Source organism: Molothrus aeneus, chromosome 1, assembly GCF_037042795.1.
Source record: "Molothrus aeneus isolate 106 chromosome 1, BPBGC_Maene_1.0, whole genome shotgun sequence".
Taxonomy (NCBI): Eukaryota; Metazoa; Chordata; class Aves; order Passeriformes; family Icteridae; genus Molothrus; species Molothrus aeneus.
This window is the reverse complement of record NC_089646.1, coordinates 37,831,473-37,847,230: the sequence shown is the minus strand read 5'-3', so window position 1 is coordinate 37,847,230 and position 15,758 is coordinate 37,831,473. Positions and strand designations below refer to the sequence as shown.

Sequence of the window (15,758 nt, the reverse complement as noted above, 5' to 3'; positions counted from 1 at the left end):
TTACTTCTAGGGATTCTATGACTAAATCTGTTTTGAAACTTAACGTTTAGATGGAGGTTTTGAAGAGGATATTCAACTTGCTTAAAATGAAAAAAAAAAAAATCAACTACCTGCTTAAAATGGAGAGCAATCCTTTCCAATCTGCAGTGCAGTTCACTTATTCTTTCCTTGTTCCATTTGATTAATGAAAGCAATGTATTTTCTCCTCTTCTGCTGGTGATTAATACTTCTCCATGTTTCTTTGTTTTTGGTGGCAGGTTGCTGGGGAGAGATTCCACTGTAAATCGGTTTTGATATCAAGTTTTAAATAGGCTTTGCCAACCTACTTATTTTGTGAAAAATACTTCTCAGTTTGCAGCAGTGTATAGCCTAGACTGTGCCTTCTCTGTCTCTGTCAAAGAGAAGGGGAATTTAAGAGAGGCCCTTTCAAAGCACGCTTCCATCACTACAGTTTAACTTTGCACTGCCAGTGCAAAGTTAAAGAGAACAGCTTGTCTACAGCTTCCTTCCCCATGTCTGCATGGTAGATGTGTGGGGCAGCAGGATCAGCAGTCAGAAACTAAATCATAGTTACTTACTGACCTTGGTAAGAGCAATATCTTCTCCCAGGTACATGGTGTGACTTAAAGCTCTAATGAGTTTTTGGGTAGGAAGGTAATACTTTGAAGCCATTGTGGTTAGTGACACAGAGAAAAGTTGTTCCCTGAATTTTCCTTGGGGAAATACTGTCTCCAGTACTGACTGGCTATAACTCATGCCACCTGGACGTTGGCACTGATGCAGGACCTATTTTTAAACATTATTTTGGACTTCTGTCTGTGCTAGTGATTCACACGGTGCCAAGGATGTTCCTGGACACAGGAATACAATCATCCCTTCCCACTGCTGTAGCTGTCTCTGGATGACTTCTGGATGAAGCTGAAGCACCCAAATATCCCTGGGCAGTCTGGCATTCAGTACAAGCCAAGGGGCAGCAGGCAGTTCATGTGCAGCTGACCTGCTTTGGAGGAACAGAGAGGATGATAATACAGACTGCTGTGCATGTGTTGGCCTCCAGAAAGACACATTCAAGGCAAATTCATTTTACTGTAGGATGTCTTGCAAAACTTTTTTCCTTGTTGGGCTTTTAGCTTTTTCAGTTTTTTCAGTTCTTTGGTTTTTATTGGTAATAAACTCAACTGATGCTCAATTTCTACTCATGTTTACTTTTACTTAAAATTTGGGAAATGAATACTGAGGTGCATGCAGATGTAAAACTGGTGGTAGCTTTCCAGCATAGCTTCAAGCATGCAAAAATCCTCTTTGCATTTGAGTGTGAGCTCCACCTCTTAGGCAAACACTTTGTTCTGATTTCAAATCAAATTTTCACTACAGAGTACCCATTAATTAAACTGTGAGAGTCATTTCAGCCAGCAGCTCCTTGCATGGGGACCCTTTCGCTCATAGCCAGTGAAAGTTGTTCTTCTTCTGCCTGGCTGAGGAAAAATCTGTACAACCATAAGGACAGCTCAGTGTCCAAACTCAATCACAAAGTGTCTCTTAAATGACCTGAAAAATAAATGGCTTCTCTTCATCATTTCCTTACCTTCCAGTCATATTTTTCTCAGCTACATTTGCCTAAGAACCCAAAACTCAGATGTGGTGTGTCATTTCTCTAACTCCTTCGCTTTCCACGGGCTTTTTACCCCTAGCTGTTGCTGTTGCTGCCAGCTCAATTAACCTTAACAGGAATGTAGTTGTCCCTCTGTGGCTCAAGATTAATGAACTGTGCTTTAAACCAAGAGAACTGCTAGTAAAAATTAGGTATAATTTCATAAGAAAATTTTGTACTCCTAATTAATGAAGAAGCTCATCTGAGGACTTGACAGAATTGAGTTTAACTGGAGGAAAATATCCACAGATCAAATATATGAAGTTTGCTACTTCCTTTTCATCATCACTCTCTCTGTGGGCACCTTTTGTCACCAAACATCCTGTTTTCTGTCTCCCTGCCATCAAATCTCTGCCAAGGCGTCTTGATGGGAAGCATGGAGTAGGGGCAGCAGTAAAATGAAGTCATTTGTTGTGTAGCCAGTTGTTGTTTCTTCATCTTGTTTCTGAGTGATGAACACTGCGTATAATATGATTTATTTAAGTGTTAAAAAGCAGGGGCTGCTCAAAATACTGAGGTCATTGCTTCTCCACTTACAATCCCAGAAAATTCCTGGTGTTTGTCTTTCATGCTCATTCTGGGAAATTTTGTAGTCCTTCAGTTTCTCAGTAATGCTTGTATGGTACATTTGAGCAAAAGCTTGGGCAATACCTTAGACATGTTCAGACTCAATTTCTGCATATTAAAAGTAATTTTGATAGACACCTAGACAAAGAAAGTTAACAAGGAACTTGACCAAGAAAGTACTGACAAGCCAGGATAGTGACAAGGAAAAGGAGACAAAACAGGTAAAGAGATGTTTAAAAAACAGACTTGAAAAAAAAAAGTTCAAAAAAGACAGGTCATCAAAAATTTTTCAAATACTGTTCCTGGTTTGTCATACTTAGCTTTGTTTATTACTTCAGAGCTCTTGACCCTTCCATTATGGCGTAATAATTACTATCCATCCTGTAGAAGATCAGGTGAACACCATGGTTTCTAGTATTTCATATTGTGCCATTGAAGGTGATCATAAAGTGATGAATTGTACAGTTGTCAATAAGATATTTAGGTCTTTTATGCCAAAAAAAAAAACCTGTGATGTTTGCTATTTATGTCTCTAAATCATGATGTAATAATTTTTTCTTTGAGAAAATTTCTATGGGTCCTTCTGAGTTCTAAAAATATACTTCTATCTCTCCATGTAAAGATATCAATTCTGGGAAGGATATATCTATAATAAATAGATTGAATCCAGGTTTTGAATGTAAAACTGTGTCTAATGACTGGATTTTTTGATAATATGATACCAAAAGAATTTTTTGTACAATATATTGTAGAGGGCCAGATATCCACTGACCACAAAAGATGCAAGTTTGTATTCTGCACATATAAAGGATAAGAAGTTGATACATTTGAGTCAAAATTTTTCACAGTATTTTCTTTAGGTGCTGGAGCCAGTGATGTTCTAGCACACATGCTTATGTTTCAGTATATGAGAACAGAAAATCAGCTAAGCACAAAAATACCTGTCAGCCATAATTTTTTTGGAGGTGGTACTTTGGTTATGGTGTACTCCACTATTCTATTTATAGATTCTAAAGAAATTAAGTCTTCAAATAGAATTACCGCAGAAGTAGTGGAAAATGGAATTTTCAAAGCAGCCCAAGGAAACTGAGGACACAGTTCTTTGCAGTCAGGAAAATAACATACTGAGTCTCAGTCCCCGCCTTGAACATGCCAGTGTCAAGGGTCTGTATGGGAGCATTGACACAGGTTTGTTATAAGCTGTACAGCCAGCTGATGATGTTCCTGCAATACTAAGTGGTCCCATACAGTGAAATATTTCATATCAAGTTGTGTTTGTCATGAGAAAGAATGTGTTTTCTGCCTTCTGCAGAGGTGCAGTTGTTGGGGTTTTTTGGGTTGTTTTGCTGTTTATTTTTTTTCCCTGAGCAGTGTTATGGGCCAAATGCTCAATCCTTTTATGTCAAAGGCGAAGTTTGATTTAAATGAGACCAGAATGCAGGGTATGTGCTAAATCAGATATTTTTAAATGTGTGCCACTTGAGATTGCGGAAGAAAAAACATGCTCATAAATAGTTGTGATTTGTTTGAAGTCAGAGTACGTTTCTCTCTGTGGGTCTATTTATAGCTTCAGGATAAGAAATTCTTAGGCTTAGTGGCAGGAACTGATGAGTGAAACTTTCACATACTCAGAAGAAAAACATGAGTTGTAATTTTCTGTTTCTTCAGACTAAAGAAAATTCATGAGTCTTGTAGCTGGGATATAAAATTAATCCTGCTTACTTAGGAGAACCTTAATCACAATGCAGTTTTCCATGTGAACCATGGTATCTGTAGTACTCAAAGAAGTTAGTTCTCACAGAATATTTTTTCATCTGTCTTTGTCTCTTGTTAAAACAGACCTTTGATTTTGCCAGCGACTAAGATTAGACTGTAATGTAATATTTTTATATTTTTAGTTTTTATTCTGTTGCTATATTAAGACCAGAATCACAAATTGATTCTTTTGAATCCTGAAGTGTTCCCTTTGTTTTTTTTGCTGCTGGAGTCCAGTTCCATACAATATCAGCAATCAACTTCTTTACCAAAGCCAAGCAGTGACAGTTGCAATAATGAATATTTGCTGTGGGCCACTGGTATGAAAATACCACAGTGCTGCAAGCCTGCATCACCAGAAAAAAATCTTCCATTTGACTGTGGCTGAATTTCCAGCTCAATTTTAGAACATTTATAATTGAAATAGCTCTTAAAGCACTGTCATAATACAGTGTTAAGAAATGCTGATTCAGTCTGCAAGGCATGAACTCAAATGCCTTCCTACTTCTTTTTGGTGTTGTTTTTCCTTGTTTGTTTTTAATCCCTTATACCTTTAATGCTCTGCCCTGTATTTAGGGCACTGAACTCTGAACAGGAAGCAACACTGTAAAATATTCAAAGGGACCCACGCTGGTTAGCTTAGAGGTTCTTGTGAGAAAAGGAATTGAATTGCCTCTTTGTAAGCTTACTTGACAGCTTTTAGAATGTTTTATCCTTAATCTCTGCTGAAAATTCTAAAGTTTATATGAGAATGAGTAGCTTTGCATTTTTAAATGTGTCATGGCTTTAACATGGTGAACTTCAATGGCTTTCTATTTATGTTTTAATGTCATTAATGTATTTGCATTAGTAGAATATCAAACATATTCACACAGGGCACCTCTTAAAATGCAGAATAAATGCACTGAACTTTGATTTTTTTTCCTGATGACCTTTACAATATATAATTTTTTATATATTATGCTGCTTTCATTTGTGCATCTCAAAATACCCTCAAAATATTCAAAACAGCTAGCATAATTGATTGTATTTTCTTTTAGCTTTTAAATAATTACATAGTGAAATATTAGATCAGCATAGATACAGAAGGTCAGATACTTGAAGCAGAATGAAATCTGCTGTTATTTCAGCTTTTATTGTTTTATTTCATTCATTGCCTCAGGTCTTCCTAAGGAAAGTATAGAAATTATCATCTGTATTTTTCTTAGGGCTAAATACTGACCCTTACACTGCAAAGCTGGCAGTGGTGATTGATGTACATTTCTAATTTCCTGCAAGATTAGAATGAGCACCAACTTTGCCATCAATCCTGAGAGAATGTTAATGTCCCTTTCCCCTGCCTGGGTCATCTGCCCGTTGCCTTCCATGTCATCAAGAGAGTACATTGGCTGAGCCTACTATTGTACAGTAATACCAAGATGCAGAAACTGATGTTTTAAAAGCAGTGTTAATGCTTATAAAGTGACAGGGTTTGGATTTGGACTGGGTTTTTGAGGAAAATAATTTCACTGCAGCAATTTTTGACTCAAGGAAAGCAAACATTCATTGGATTCTCTGAAATGGGAAAGGAGTGACTAGTTAGCTCTACAGTTTTGTGGACGGATCTTCAAGGGCTTTATTTTTTCATCAGTTTCCCAACAAAATGCTTAATATTTCAATTTTTTTTCTTTTGAAACCTTATTTTTTTTAAAAAAAATCATAAATAAGAAGAGGCTAGTAACCTCATTCCTTCTGCACTGATATTTGACATACTCAGTACCTTCAGAATATGGCAACTTTCAGGAATTCTTTCAGGAAAAAGAAAACCAAACTGTGATTTGACCTTGAGTGGGACTTTGTTTTTTGCTACATGCTTTAATGCCTGTCAATGCCTAGAATATTCACATGAAAAACTGCTTTCTTGGATTCATGAATGACAATTTTTAAAAACCCTCTGGGAGAGTATGTAGAAACATGACAAAATACACAGTGTATAGATCTTAATAGAGCTTAAAGGGTCATATTCCCACTGACTGAAAGGAAATCATATTTGTGTAGATATTTGTTCAGCCAGCTTCAAGTCCCCCAGTAGGAAATATTTCTGGGTCTGTATAGGTACGTTATTCCCAGGCTTCATAAACTTTAATATTAGAAAGAATTTCCTCACATCTAATCTAAATCTCTCTTGATGTAATCCAATAGTCCTTGTTCTACTAGGAGGGATGAGGGAGAAGAGTATATTCTCCTTTTTTTAGCTACCTTCTACAGAGATGAAAAATTCTGTCAGAGCTCGCTCTTTTTCTTCCATATTCACAGTTCATGTTTTCTAAATTTGTGATTTATTTTGGCTCCCTCCATCACAAACCCTCTCTTGTTGCTTTGCATTTGTATTGCTTCTGAATTAATAGCAAAGCAAGAAATTTTGGAGGTTTTTTTGACATTGATGTCCCCAGGCTGGACATAGGGCCTTCAGAGCTGATCAGAGGAGGAGCAAATACCTCCTAAACCTTTTGCTTTGCAATTTCAGTGTGGTGGGAACCTATTTTATAGCACAATGATAGAAGAGATCTGCATTCATCATGTCTGTTACTCAAAGATTTTTCGGAAAACCAAGCAAATAAACAAAGAAAACAATCAAAATGAAACATACAATAAAACTTCCCCAAATGCAGTACTGGGGTTGTTGTTCATCATTCTGTTTTAATAGATCAGATTAAACCTACTGAGTGTGGATTCCTGCAATTGTCTTTTCTGAAAAGCATCTAATTTTCTAAACTGTTTCTTCAATGCATTAAAATTGTTTTGAATCAGGTTTCTCAGTGTGTTTGCCTTGCTTCCAATTTGATATTGCCTGCTAAGCTATTAGGAATGTTCTCCATTAACAAAGTTTGGAACAGTACTAGTCTGCAATGCACCACTGTGGTACCAGTTAGTTGTGTCCCTTCTGCATCAGAGCATGAACTTAGCTCTCGAAGTGAAAGAATTACTATTTTGTCCATTCTGGTGGGGGGCAGTAAATAAAGCATAGTAGAGCTTTATTTACAGGTAGAGCATCCCTAACACCAAGTAATGTATGAAACCAATGTGAGCCATGCTGGAAAATACCCAAATCCAGGCCTATTCCAATAAAGTAACCAAGATTTTTTTTTTAATTTTTTAATATGATAAAATACAGTGCTGCAAAGGCAGAAAAGCTCCTGTCCTTTGTCTCCTTCTTGTGTCCCCTACCCACCATCTCCTTCACTGCCTTCACTGTTGCATTTTGCTGTCCTCCACTCTGCTAAGTACTTAACAACCCCATGACACTGCCATATCCAAACATCATGTATCAATGATTCAAACCAAAAAAAACATTATCTATTTTCTCTCTCTTTCATTTGATAAGTATGAGAAAAGCACAAGTTCTTAGCTTCAAGAAGTAAGTTTCCAGATTTAGGTATATATCTTGCTTGTAGTCTTTCCAACTGATAGGCAGAATGAAAATCTTATTAGTGTTTGTTGAGGTCTCAGATAGGGAATGTTATATATACATTTAGATTTAGTTACTGGTATTAGTATGAATCATTATTATGTAATAATGGATAACAATGTGTACTGTGTATTTATAATTACCTTCATTCTTTTAGTGTTGGTGTTGGGAAAAATTAAGTGAAGTATCAATTTCTTCTTTTTTTTTTTTTTTTACCAGATATAAAGGCCAATTTATTCATTTTAGTTGTATTAGTACAAGATGTTAAAACTTTAGCTTGGCTACCCAATCAGCATAAGTACTATGTGTTACTATGGCTGTTTAAGCATCTGAAGTTGTGTGCATAAATTTAAACTGCCTGTTGTGCTGGTCATTTTCATGACCTCTTTTATTGCATTTTTCTTCTGTTGTACAGAACATTCTTAATGACCTTTTTGTTCAGTTTATGAGTTCTGTGTCAGCAGACTGCAGGACAGGAGACAACACATGGTTTTCTAATACATGGGAGTACTGTATTTTATAACCACACAAAATACAAAGGAAAGGGTCAGGTTTAGTACATTACCATTAGTCAAACCATCACCAGAACAATCTGCCTCTCCGTGTCATCACAGCGTTGGGACGTCAGCAAGCCAACACCAAAGGTTGCACAATTTTTTTTCTGTTTGTTTTAATTCTTTCCATCTCGTCTCTTTGCCCACAGACGCAAACACAGGGACACCAGCAATATCAACGACAACAACCGTGGAAATCCGGAAGAGCAGTGTTATGACAACTGAGATCACCTCGAAAGTGGAGAAAATCCCCACAACAGCCACGAGCAGCAGCACTTGCCCTTCCGTGGAGACTGAGGAAGAAAAAGCAAAAAGACTGCTGTACTGTTCACTATGCAAAGTCGCTGTCAACTCTGCCTCACAGCTGGAGGCGCACAACAGTGGTGAGTTGGAGCAGTGCTTGCTTGCTTCCTTTTTTTTTTTTCCTTCTGTCTCAAGAGCACTGCAATTATCTTCCCCTGAATAGATTAGATCTCTTGCAGCAGAGGACAAAGAGGTGGCAGAAAACTGGCAATTACATGGAATTCATTAACTATTAAAGTATAAAAATGACAGGCAAGGAGGCTTTCAAAAAAGAGAAATAAAGGAATTTATTGCAAGTTGCAGATTTTCTTACACTTTAGCCTTTGAAGCTTCAAAACCTTATTGAGCTAAATGGCAGCTCTACTTCATTACCTTTAGTGTTCAGAGTTTGCATAGTTTTGCTTGTGCCAACTAGCAAACTGAGTATGAATGCCATCAGCTTTGTTTGAAATTTAACAAATTAAGGCTGAAAGAGGAAGCATTAGTCAGTCAGAGTTCAATGATGAGAGTTAGAGTTCTTAGCTCCATATTGTCTGTTAATAAATAACTTGTTAAAATTATGTATATTTTCCCTTTGTTTTCATCAACTGATAGCAGCTGCTGCACGAGGGTTGAATGCGCAATTGCCTCCCTCCATCTTTCTTAGTTTTTTAACTTTTTCTTGTCATTAGAGCTAGTACCATCAGTAAGTTCTGGTAGTAAACAGCCACCATTCACAGTCACTAATTTAAGCATGTTATTGATTGGCTCAGTGGTGGCTGGGGTTAAAAGATCTAGGAATTTGATATGGGGGCAGTGACCACCTATAGCCATCTTACAGAAAGTTCCTGATCTTGGATGTCAGGTGCTGCCTCTTATCAAGGGTAAGTAGAGTTCAGAGACAGAAAGACAACCTCAGGTTTGAAATTTAGAGACAGTGATAAAATACCTAGAGCAAAATGATCAAAAGTTTTATGATGCACTTTAAAAAGAAATAACTTTGGCATATATATAGAACTCAAATTAGAATGGAAATTATGACTTCTTGGCATTCATGAGAAACAAAATTCCATCAGTTTTGAATGCTGTTTACTATATGCCAGATCTTCAACTGGTGAAAGTTCAACTTCAAGCTGTATCCTTTTAAAGTATTTAACTTCATATAGATGCTAAATATTCTGATGAGGCTGAGAGCCAAAACACTATTCTGAATATTTAAACACAGCCTTCCAAGTTTCTGCTGCCTGTGCTGATAAACTGTGTTTGTGCTCACACACATGTGGTTTTTTTTTTACAAGTCTGTGGATACATACAGCAATTAGCATTGGAGTGGTGGTTCTGTATGCAGTAGTTAGTCCACTATCATCACAGGCTACCTGTGTGGGAGTCAACTGTGTAAGAAACTGTTCAGTCTGAATAAAGGAGCAGCAACCGAACACCAGTGTTCTCTATGCAACCTTTATTTACTATTAAAAAAAAAAAAGGCAATTGTATTTTTCTCTCATAAATGCTTCTCACATGTTTTGGTTTCTGTCCAAGACATTAATGATCCATAGGTTGCTTCCAGGAACCTCTGCTCCTTTCTGGTTTGGAGAGTAATTAGTTAATTACAGATTTAATTGTAAGCTACCTAGACATACTGTTTATCAATCTGTTCAGGAGGACTACAAATCAAAGCCAACTACATCTTTAATAGCTAAATTACTTTTCTTTTGCAACTACAATTCAGGTCTTATTAGCAGCAGGAGTTAATGAGAAAAGTCACACACATTTAACTTCACATCAGGGAACCTGATTGTGCTGCTACTTTCTGGTCTGGCTGCTTTGTTCCAGTGCATTACCTATAGGTATGTAATTTAGTAAATAAATACCAGGCGTGAAATACTGTTACATTAGTATGACTGATACACACCAAGACAGTCCTATTCTAAGGATAGCACATGGCACCAAGCTGAGGCTCATATGATTTTATTTTAAAAGGAAAATAAAACAATGAATGCAACCCAATTGCCAAAGTTGTTTCTGTTTCCCATTTCTGTTGTCTCCAGGGACTAAGCACAAAACTATGCTGGAAGCTCGGAATGGAAGTGGAACCATAAAAGCCTTTCCCCGGGCAGGCGTAAAAGGCAAAGGACCTGTGAATAAAGGAAACACAGGCCTTCAGAACAAAACATTTCACTGTGAAATATGTGATGTACACGTAAACTCCGAGACACAACTGAAACAGGTACTCAGCCAGCTTGTGGAGTGAGAATCTTTGGCTGTTATTTGTTTTCATGGTGGTAAAGTACCAACACCGGACATATCAATAGAATAATTTGTGTCCAAATGGAACTCACAGTTTTGTCTATTGTACTTGGCTGCCATGCTGTATGATTTGTTTTGATTATGATTTTCCCATGCATGGAATATGTCTTCTCAAAAGCTCTCAATTATACACCTTTGGTAAAGAGTTATAGAAAGTGTAACACGTTACAACTGTCATTAGACTGCTAGAATTGTCCCGAGCTAATAAACTCTGCCATTTCATGTAGTGCATGATATTTGCCTTGACAAAGATATGAAGGTGGATGCAAGCAGTACTTTCACAGAATACTAAGTAACCCACTTAGAAATATGGGATGGAGAGGATTTCTAATATTTTATCAATGTTTCACTCTAACTGAGAAGCATGACCTCTAAATTGCAATTACTCTAAGTTATGTTCAGTCATTCTTCAGATGATCAAAGTTTTCTGAAAAGCACTTTGTTTAATTCCATATGCCTATTGTAATTAAATACTTGTAAAGGAACTTTACAAGAATGAAGATGAATTCAATAATGGACAATAGCAATACCCATTCTTCTGGTCTCAGAGCAAAAATTCCAGTTCTATGTATTTTTATTGTGATAATTCCCTTGAAAATGAAAATCAAAGTAAAAAAAGAATTCTGAAAAATGTTCCTTACTTCTAATACTGCAAGAAAATCTGTGTAGAAAGATACTTTAAAAAATCTCACAGAACTTATGAAGAAGATAATGGATTTTGTGCATTTTTTTCATTCTCTCTTAGAAACTGTCTTAGAAGGATCTCCAGGCAGCTTAGGGATTTAAACAATTTTCTGACCTTATATTCTTCCCCAAATAGGGGATGCTTTACTACCTAATATTCCTCAAAAACTTTCTATCAGCAGTGGATTGAATTTGATGGGTGATTTATAGAGTTAGGGAGGAGTTTTTCAAAGGCTTTAACCTGACCAAAGTCCTGCTGAAGTTAGAAAAGATGGGAAAATATTTAACTGTAGTGAAAGCAGAGCTGAACTTAGGACTGATGAAAATTACAGCCCCAGTATTTGGTGCTTCAAACTTCAAGGGAGCCTATTCCTTTTCATTTTTGAATTAGCCAAAGTGATGCTGCTGTAGAGAAAAGCCTTTCATATTGGAGCATTAATCTTGTGTAAAGCAGTATCTGAAGTGATCTGTTGTGTAACTATCAACTATCACCCTTTGTTTTCTTTCCTCCCCTTCCCTCCCCAATATATTTTAACAGCACATAAGCAGTAGAAGGCACAAAGACAGAGCTGCTGGGAAGCCACCCAAACCTAAATACAGCCCTTACAACAAACTCCAAAAGGGAACACATCCACTAGGGGTAAGCCAATCACTCTTTTTTATTTGACTTTTACTTTAATCCTGGTGAGTAGGATTTTTAGAAAACGTAGGTGGGAAAATGCTTAGAAGTAGAGAATAGTGTAAGCCATTGGAGTATCAAGTACATGAAGGAGCCACTGGAAGCTCACAAGGGATTTTTTAATATACTTTAAGATGTGTTTACTACAGCCTGTGGACCCTTGCTTTTGTAGCTACTCTGAATAACCTCAGAAAATAAGCTCGTTGCAAAGGTCACTAGAGAGCAAGAGACGGAAAAAACCTCCAGATGTCCAACAGGATCATTCCAGTTTTCACCAAGGACAACAGTGATGAAATAACTAAATAAAACTCTATAAAATATAAACCATTCATTCCATCCTTATTTACAGAATTGTTGAGATAACAAGTGAAACAATTAAAAAAACCTGCCTCTTCTTTCATTCAACTGTTTCAGAATGGTTCTGGTCACATTTTCAACTGCCAAGATAAACTATCTGAAACACAATTCTTGCTAGCTCCAAAAGCTGTTTTTTTGTTTGTTTTTTTTTTAATAAAAAACCCTCTAGGATGCTGCCACTAGTTAAGAAGCGGCTTACATTGTGGGTGGCATCGTGAACATCTGACTTTTTTCTTCTCCATCCGTTGAACTGCATGAATGAGTCCTGCAGTTTGGCCACAATAACCCCCTGCAGCACTATAGGCTGGGGACGATGTGGCTGGACAGTGCCCAGCAGTGTGCCCTGGTGGCCAAGAAGGCCAAGGGCATCCTGGCCTGTGTCAGGAATAGCATGGCCAGCAGGAGCAGGGAGGTCATCCTTCTCCTTCACTCAGCACTGGTGATGCCACACCTTCAGTGCTGTGTCCAGTTCTGGCCCCTCAGTTTGGGAAGGACGTTGAGATGCTTGAGCACATCCAGAGGAGAGCAACAAGGCTGGTGAGGGGCTTGGAACACAAACCCTGTGAGGAACGACTGAGGGAGCTGGGGTTGTTTAGCCTGGAGAAAAAGAGACTCAGGAGTGACCTTATCACTCTTTACAAATTCCTGAAAGGTGGCTGTAGTCAGGTGGGGTTGGTCCCACCAACTCCTTCACCAGGCAGCAAGTGACAGAACAAGGACACAGTCTCAAGCTCTCTCAAGGAAAATATAGGTTGGATATTAGGAGAAAGTTTTTCACAGAAAGAGTGATAAAGCACTGGAATGGTCTGCCCGGGGAGGTAGTGGAGTCACCATCCCGGGATGTGTTTAAAAAAAGACTGGATGTGGCACTTGATGCCATGGTTCAGTTGAGGTGTTAGGGCATGGGTTGGACTCAATGATCTTGAAGGTCTCTTCCAGCCTAGTGATTCTGTGAATTCTGTGAATGTTATATCAGCTGCTTTGTAGGGTTTTATAAATGGTTCTGGCAGAGGGAGGATGTTGATTCATTGTCCTCATAGAGATTAGCCCCTTATGCCTTGACCATCTTTTCTGATGCAGGCACAATATGGAGTTTTTGGGTTTTTTTCGTGAAAACCCATTTCTTTTTACATTGAGTTAAAGCTCATGGCAGCAGAACTGTGTCCTTGTTGGGGCAGCCCTCATGAGTGGCATATTCATGCAGGATTCAGTTGTAGAATAAAGCAGTGCACCATTCTGGTAGATCCACTAATAGGGAAATTGCCCCATAGGGTTTCTCAGTAATCCACAAGAAAGATCAAGGTCTTCAACACAAACTATACTGAAAGGAATAGAAAATATGTAATGGGCTAAGTAGGATATGGAATCAGAAAAGCCTTTCTGACAGGAATGTTATTCCTTTAGGAAATTATTTTTCAGGAGATGAAAACAAGTATTACATTGTTGTTGTGGTTGTGCACAATTTATATAATGGTGATTTCTGAGAACTCCAGCCAAGGTTCAAGACAAATAACAGCAGGGTGTCCTTTTCCTTCTCCCTCAATCCCAATTGCTCACAATATACAGGTCAGGCTAGAGGGCATCAAAAAGGCAAAAGGGATTTAAGAAGAAGAGAAAAAACTAGCAATAAATGAACAGATATATGTAGTAGAATTGTGGATTCTATAAGAAAGGAGAGACCAGTTCTCCATTTATTCTTTTTGGTTTTGAATATAAAAACTGCAGGAATTGTTGTCCCTTGAAGTGCAGAATACCACAGCAACAAGCCAACTAATTTCACCTTTAATTTAATGCTCTTTCTTTACTTTTCCTTTATTCCTTCTCTCTAGTTGAAACCGGGATGCTCCCCATTAATATTTCAAGTTATTTGTCCCTTTGTTGACTTCATTGGAAATGAAACAATTCAATTGTTTCATTGTTACCATTCCAAATAATGGTTACTTTACTCCTAATGTTGACCTGTGAGTAAATTAGAGGTTAGAAATGAACGTGTAAGCTACTGCAAATGTTAAGTATTACTAGTTTTGCAGCTACCTTGAAATCAGAATCACGTTAACAAGTTAACTGAAAAGCTATCTAACTAGAAGTAATCTAGTAATTTAATTAGAAGTACCTGATTCCTCCAAGAATGGCAAGAAAGCCTTAGTATTTTAATAGAAACAGCCACATGAGGTCTTTGTTCTTCATTACACAAAATATATGGACATTGCCAAATTTGTCTACAGACGTTTAAAAAAGAACATGCTATATTTTCATGGCTTTGTTAGACCAAAAACCTCCTTTTACCATGTTTTCAATATCATTTGTACTTCTCTGTCTGTTCTAGATTTACATGCTTCAGAGATAGAAAATTTATAAATTCCCACACTGATATTTCAGAGTTTAAGAAGTCTTACAGTGTTGGGACTTGCTTGATATTTCTTCAAGCCACAATTGTCCAGTATGTATAAAATACTGCACTGGAGAAAAAAAAGGTTATCAAGTATTTAATAGTCCACACTTTACAAAAAACATCCCCTTCACTGGGAGCTCTGGACCAAAGAGTACAAAGTATTCAGGGTTACTTATTTTCTTTTTTTTATTTTTTTTATTTTCCTCTGGGTTGTTATGGGGTTGGCTATTTTTTTGGTGGTGGTGGTGGTGGTTTTTGGGGTTTTTTTGGGTGGGTTTTTTTCATTTTGTTTTGTGGTTTTGTTTGTTTGCTAGTTTTTGGGTTGGGGATTTTTTTTTCTGTTCTAAATAAGGCTGTAAAAGGTATTTATTAAAAAATGTGAGAAGGAAAGAAAAAGTTATATGTTCAGCAAAGAAAGAAGACAGATTGGATCAGTGAGCATAACACTGATCAAGGAAAAGATCAAATCATTGCTTTTAATAGGCACCATAAGGAATTTTATATCTACCATCTATTATATCCTTTGTTAAGATAATTAAAGAATTGGGTTTGATCTGAGTATTTCTCCCAGAGCTTTAAAGGGCCTGGAAGACAGCAGTTTTGCCGATAGGTGTTGGGAAAAATAAAAATCCTCTATCCATCTGGCCAGTAAAGAACCAACAGACCTTTTGGAATATGGTGGTAGTGTAATAATGAAACTCAATTGTGGTTCATGCTAGAGTACTCCTGACCTTAATTTCTGATGATTCACTCACTAGGGTTCTGTTGAGTGTAAAATGTCAGAGTGATATTGTTCAAATTAATTACTTGAAAATCCCTTTCAAGTCAAGAATGAGAAGTTGTGTTTCCTTGTAAGTAAAAAGTGTCCATACTTACACTGAGATTTACCACAGCATGGTACATATATTCAATACCATGTATTCAAGTTTATGCCCTTTGCAAGAGGCCTCAGGTCGTGTTAGGACACAGACCCACCAAAAGTCCATCAGAGACAATGGGAACTTTTCTTTGTCAGTAAATGAGGTTCTAATCTTATCTCAGAGTTATAAAAGCAGGACTGCAAAGGTATTCAGGCTCCTGGC

General features: G+C 37.4%; 1 protein-coding gene across 4 annotated transcripts in view; it reads left to right on the top strand.

The window, feature by feature from the left end:
- The window catches only part of ZNF385D (zinc finger protein 385D), a 416,559-nt gene that overhangs the window by 392,943 nt on the left and 7,858 nt on the right, over nucleotides 1–15,758 (top strand). For all 4 annotated transcript variants that reach the window (XM_066555234.1, XM_066555244.1, XM_066555263.1 and 1 more), the window contains 3 exons: nucleotides 8,125–8,358; nucleotides 10,306–10,484; nucleotides 11,787–11,888. In XM_066555234.1, coding sequence (XP_066411331.1) covers nucleotides 8,125–8,358; nucleotides 10,306–10,484; nucleotides 11,787–11,888 — 515 coding nt within the window. The remainder of the gene's footprint in view (nucleotides 1–8,124; nucleotides 8,359–10,305; nucleotides 10,485–11,786; nucleotides 11,889–15,758) is intronic.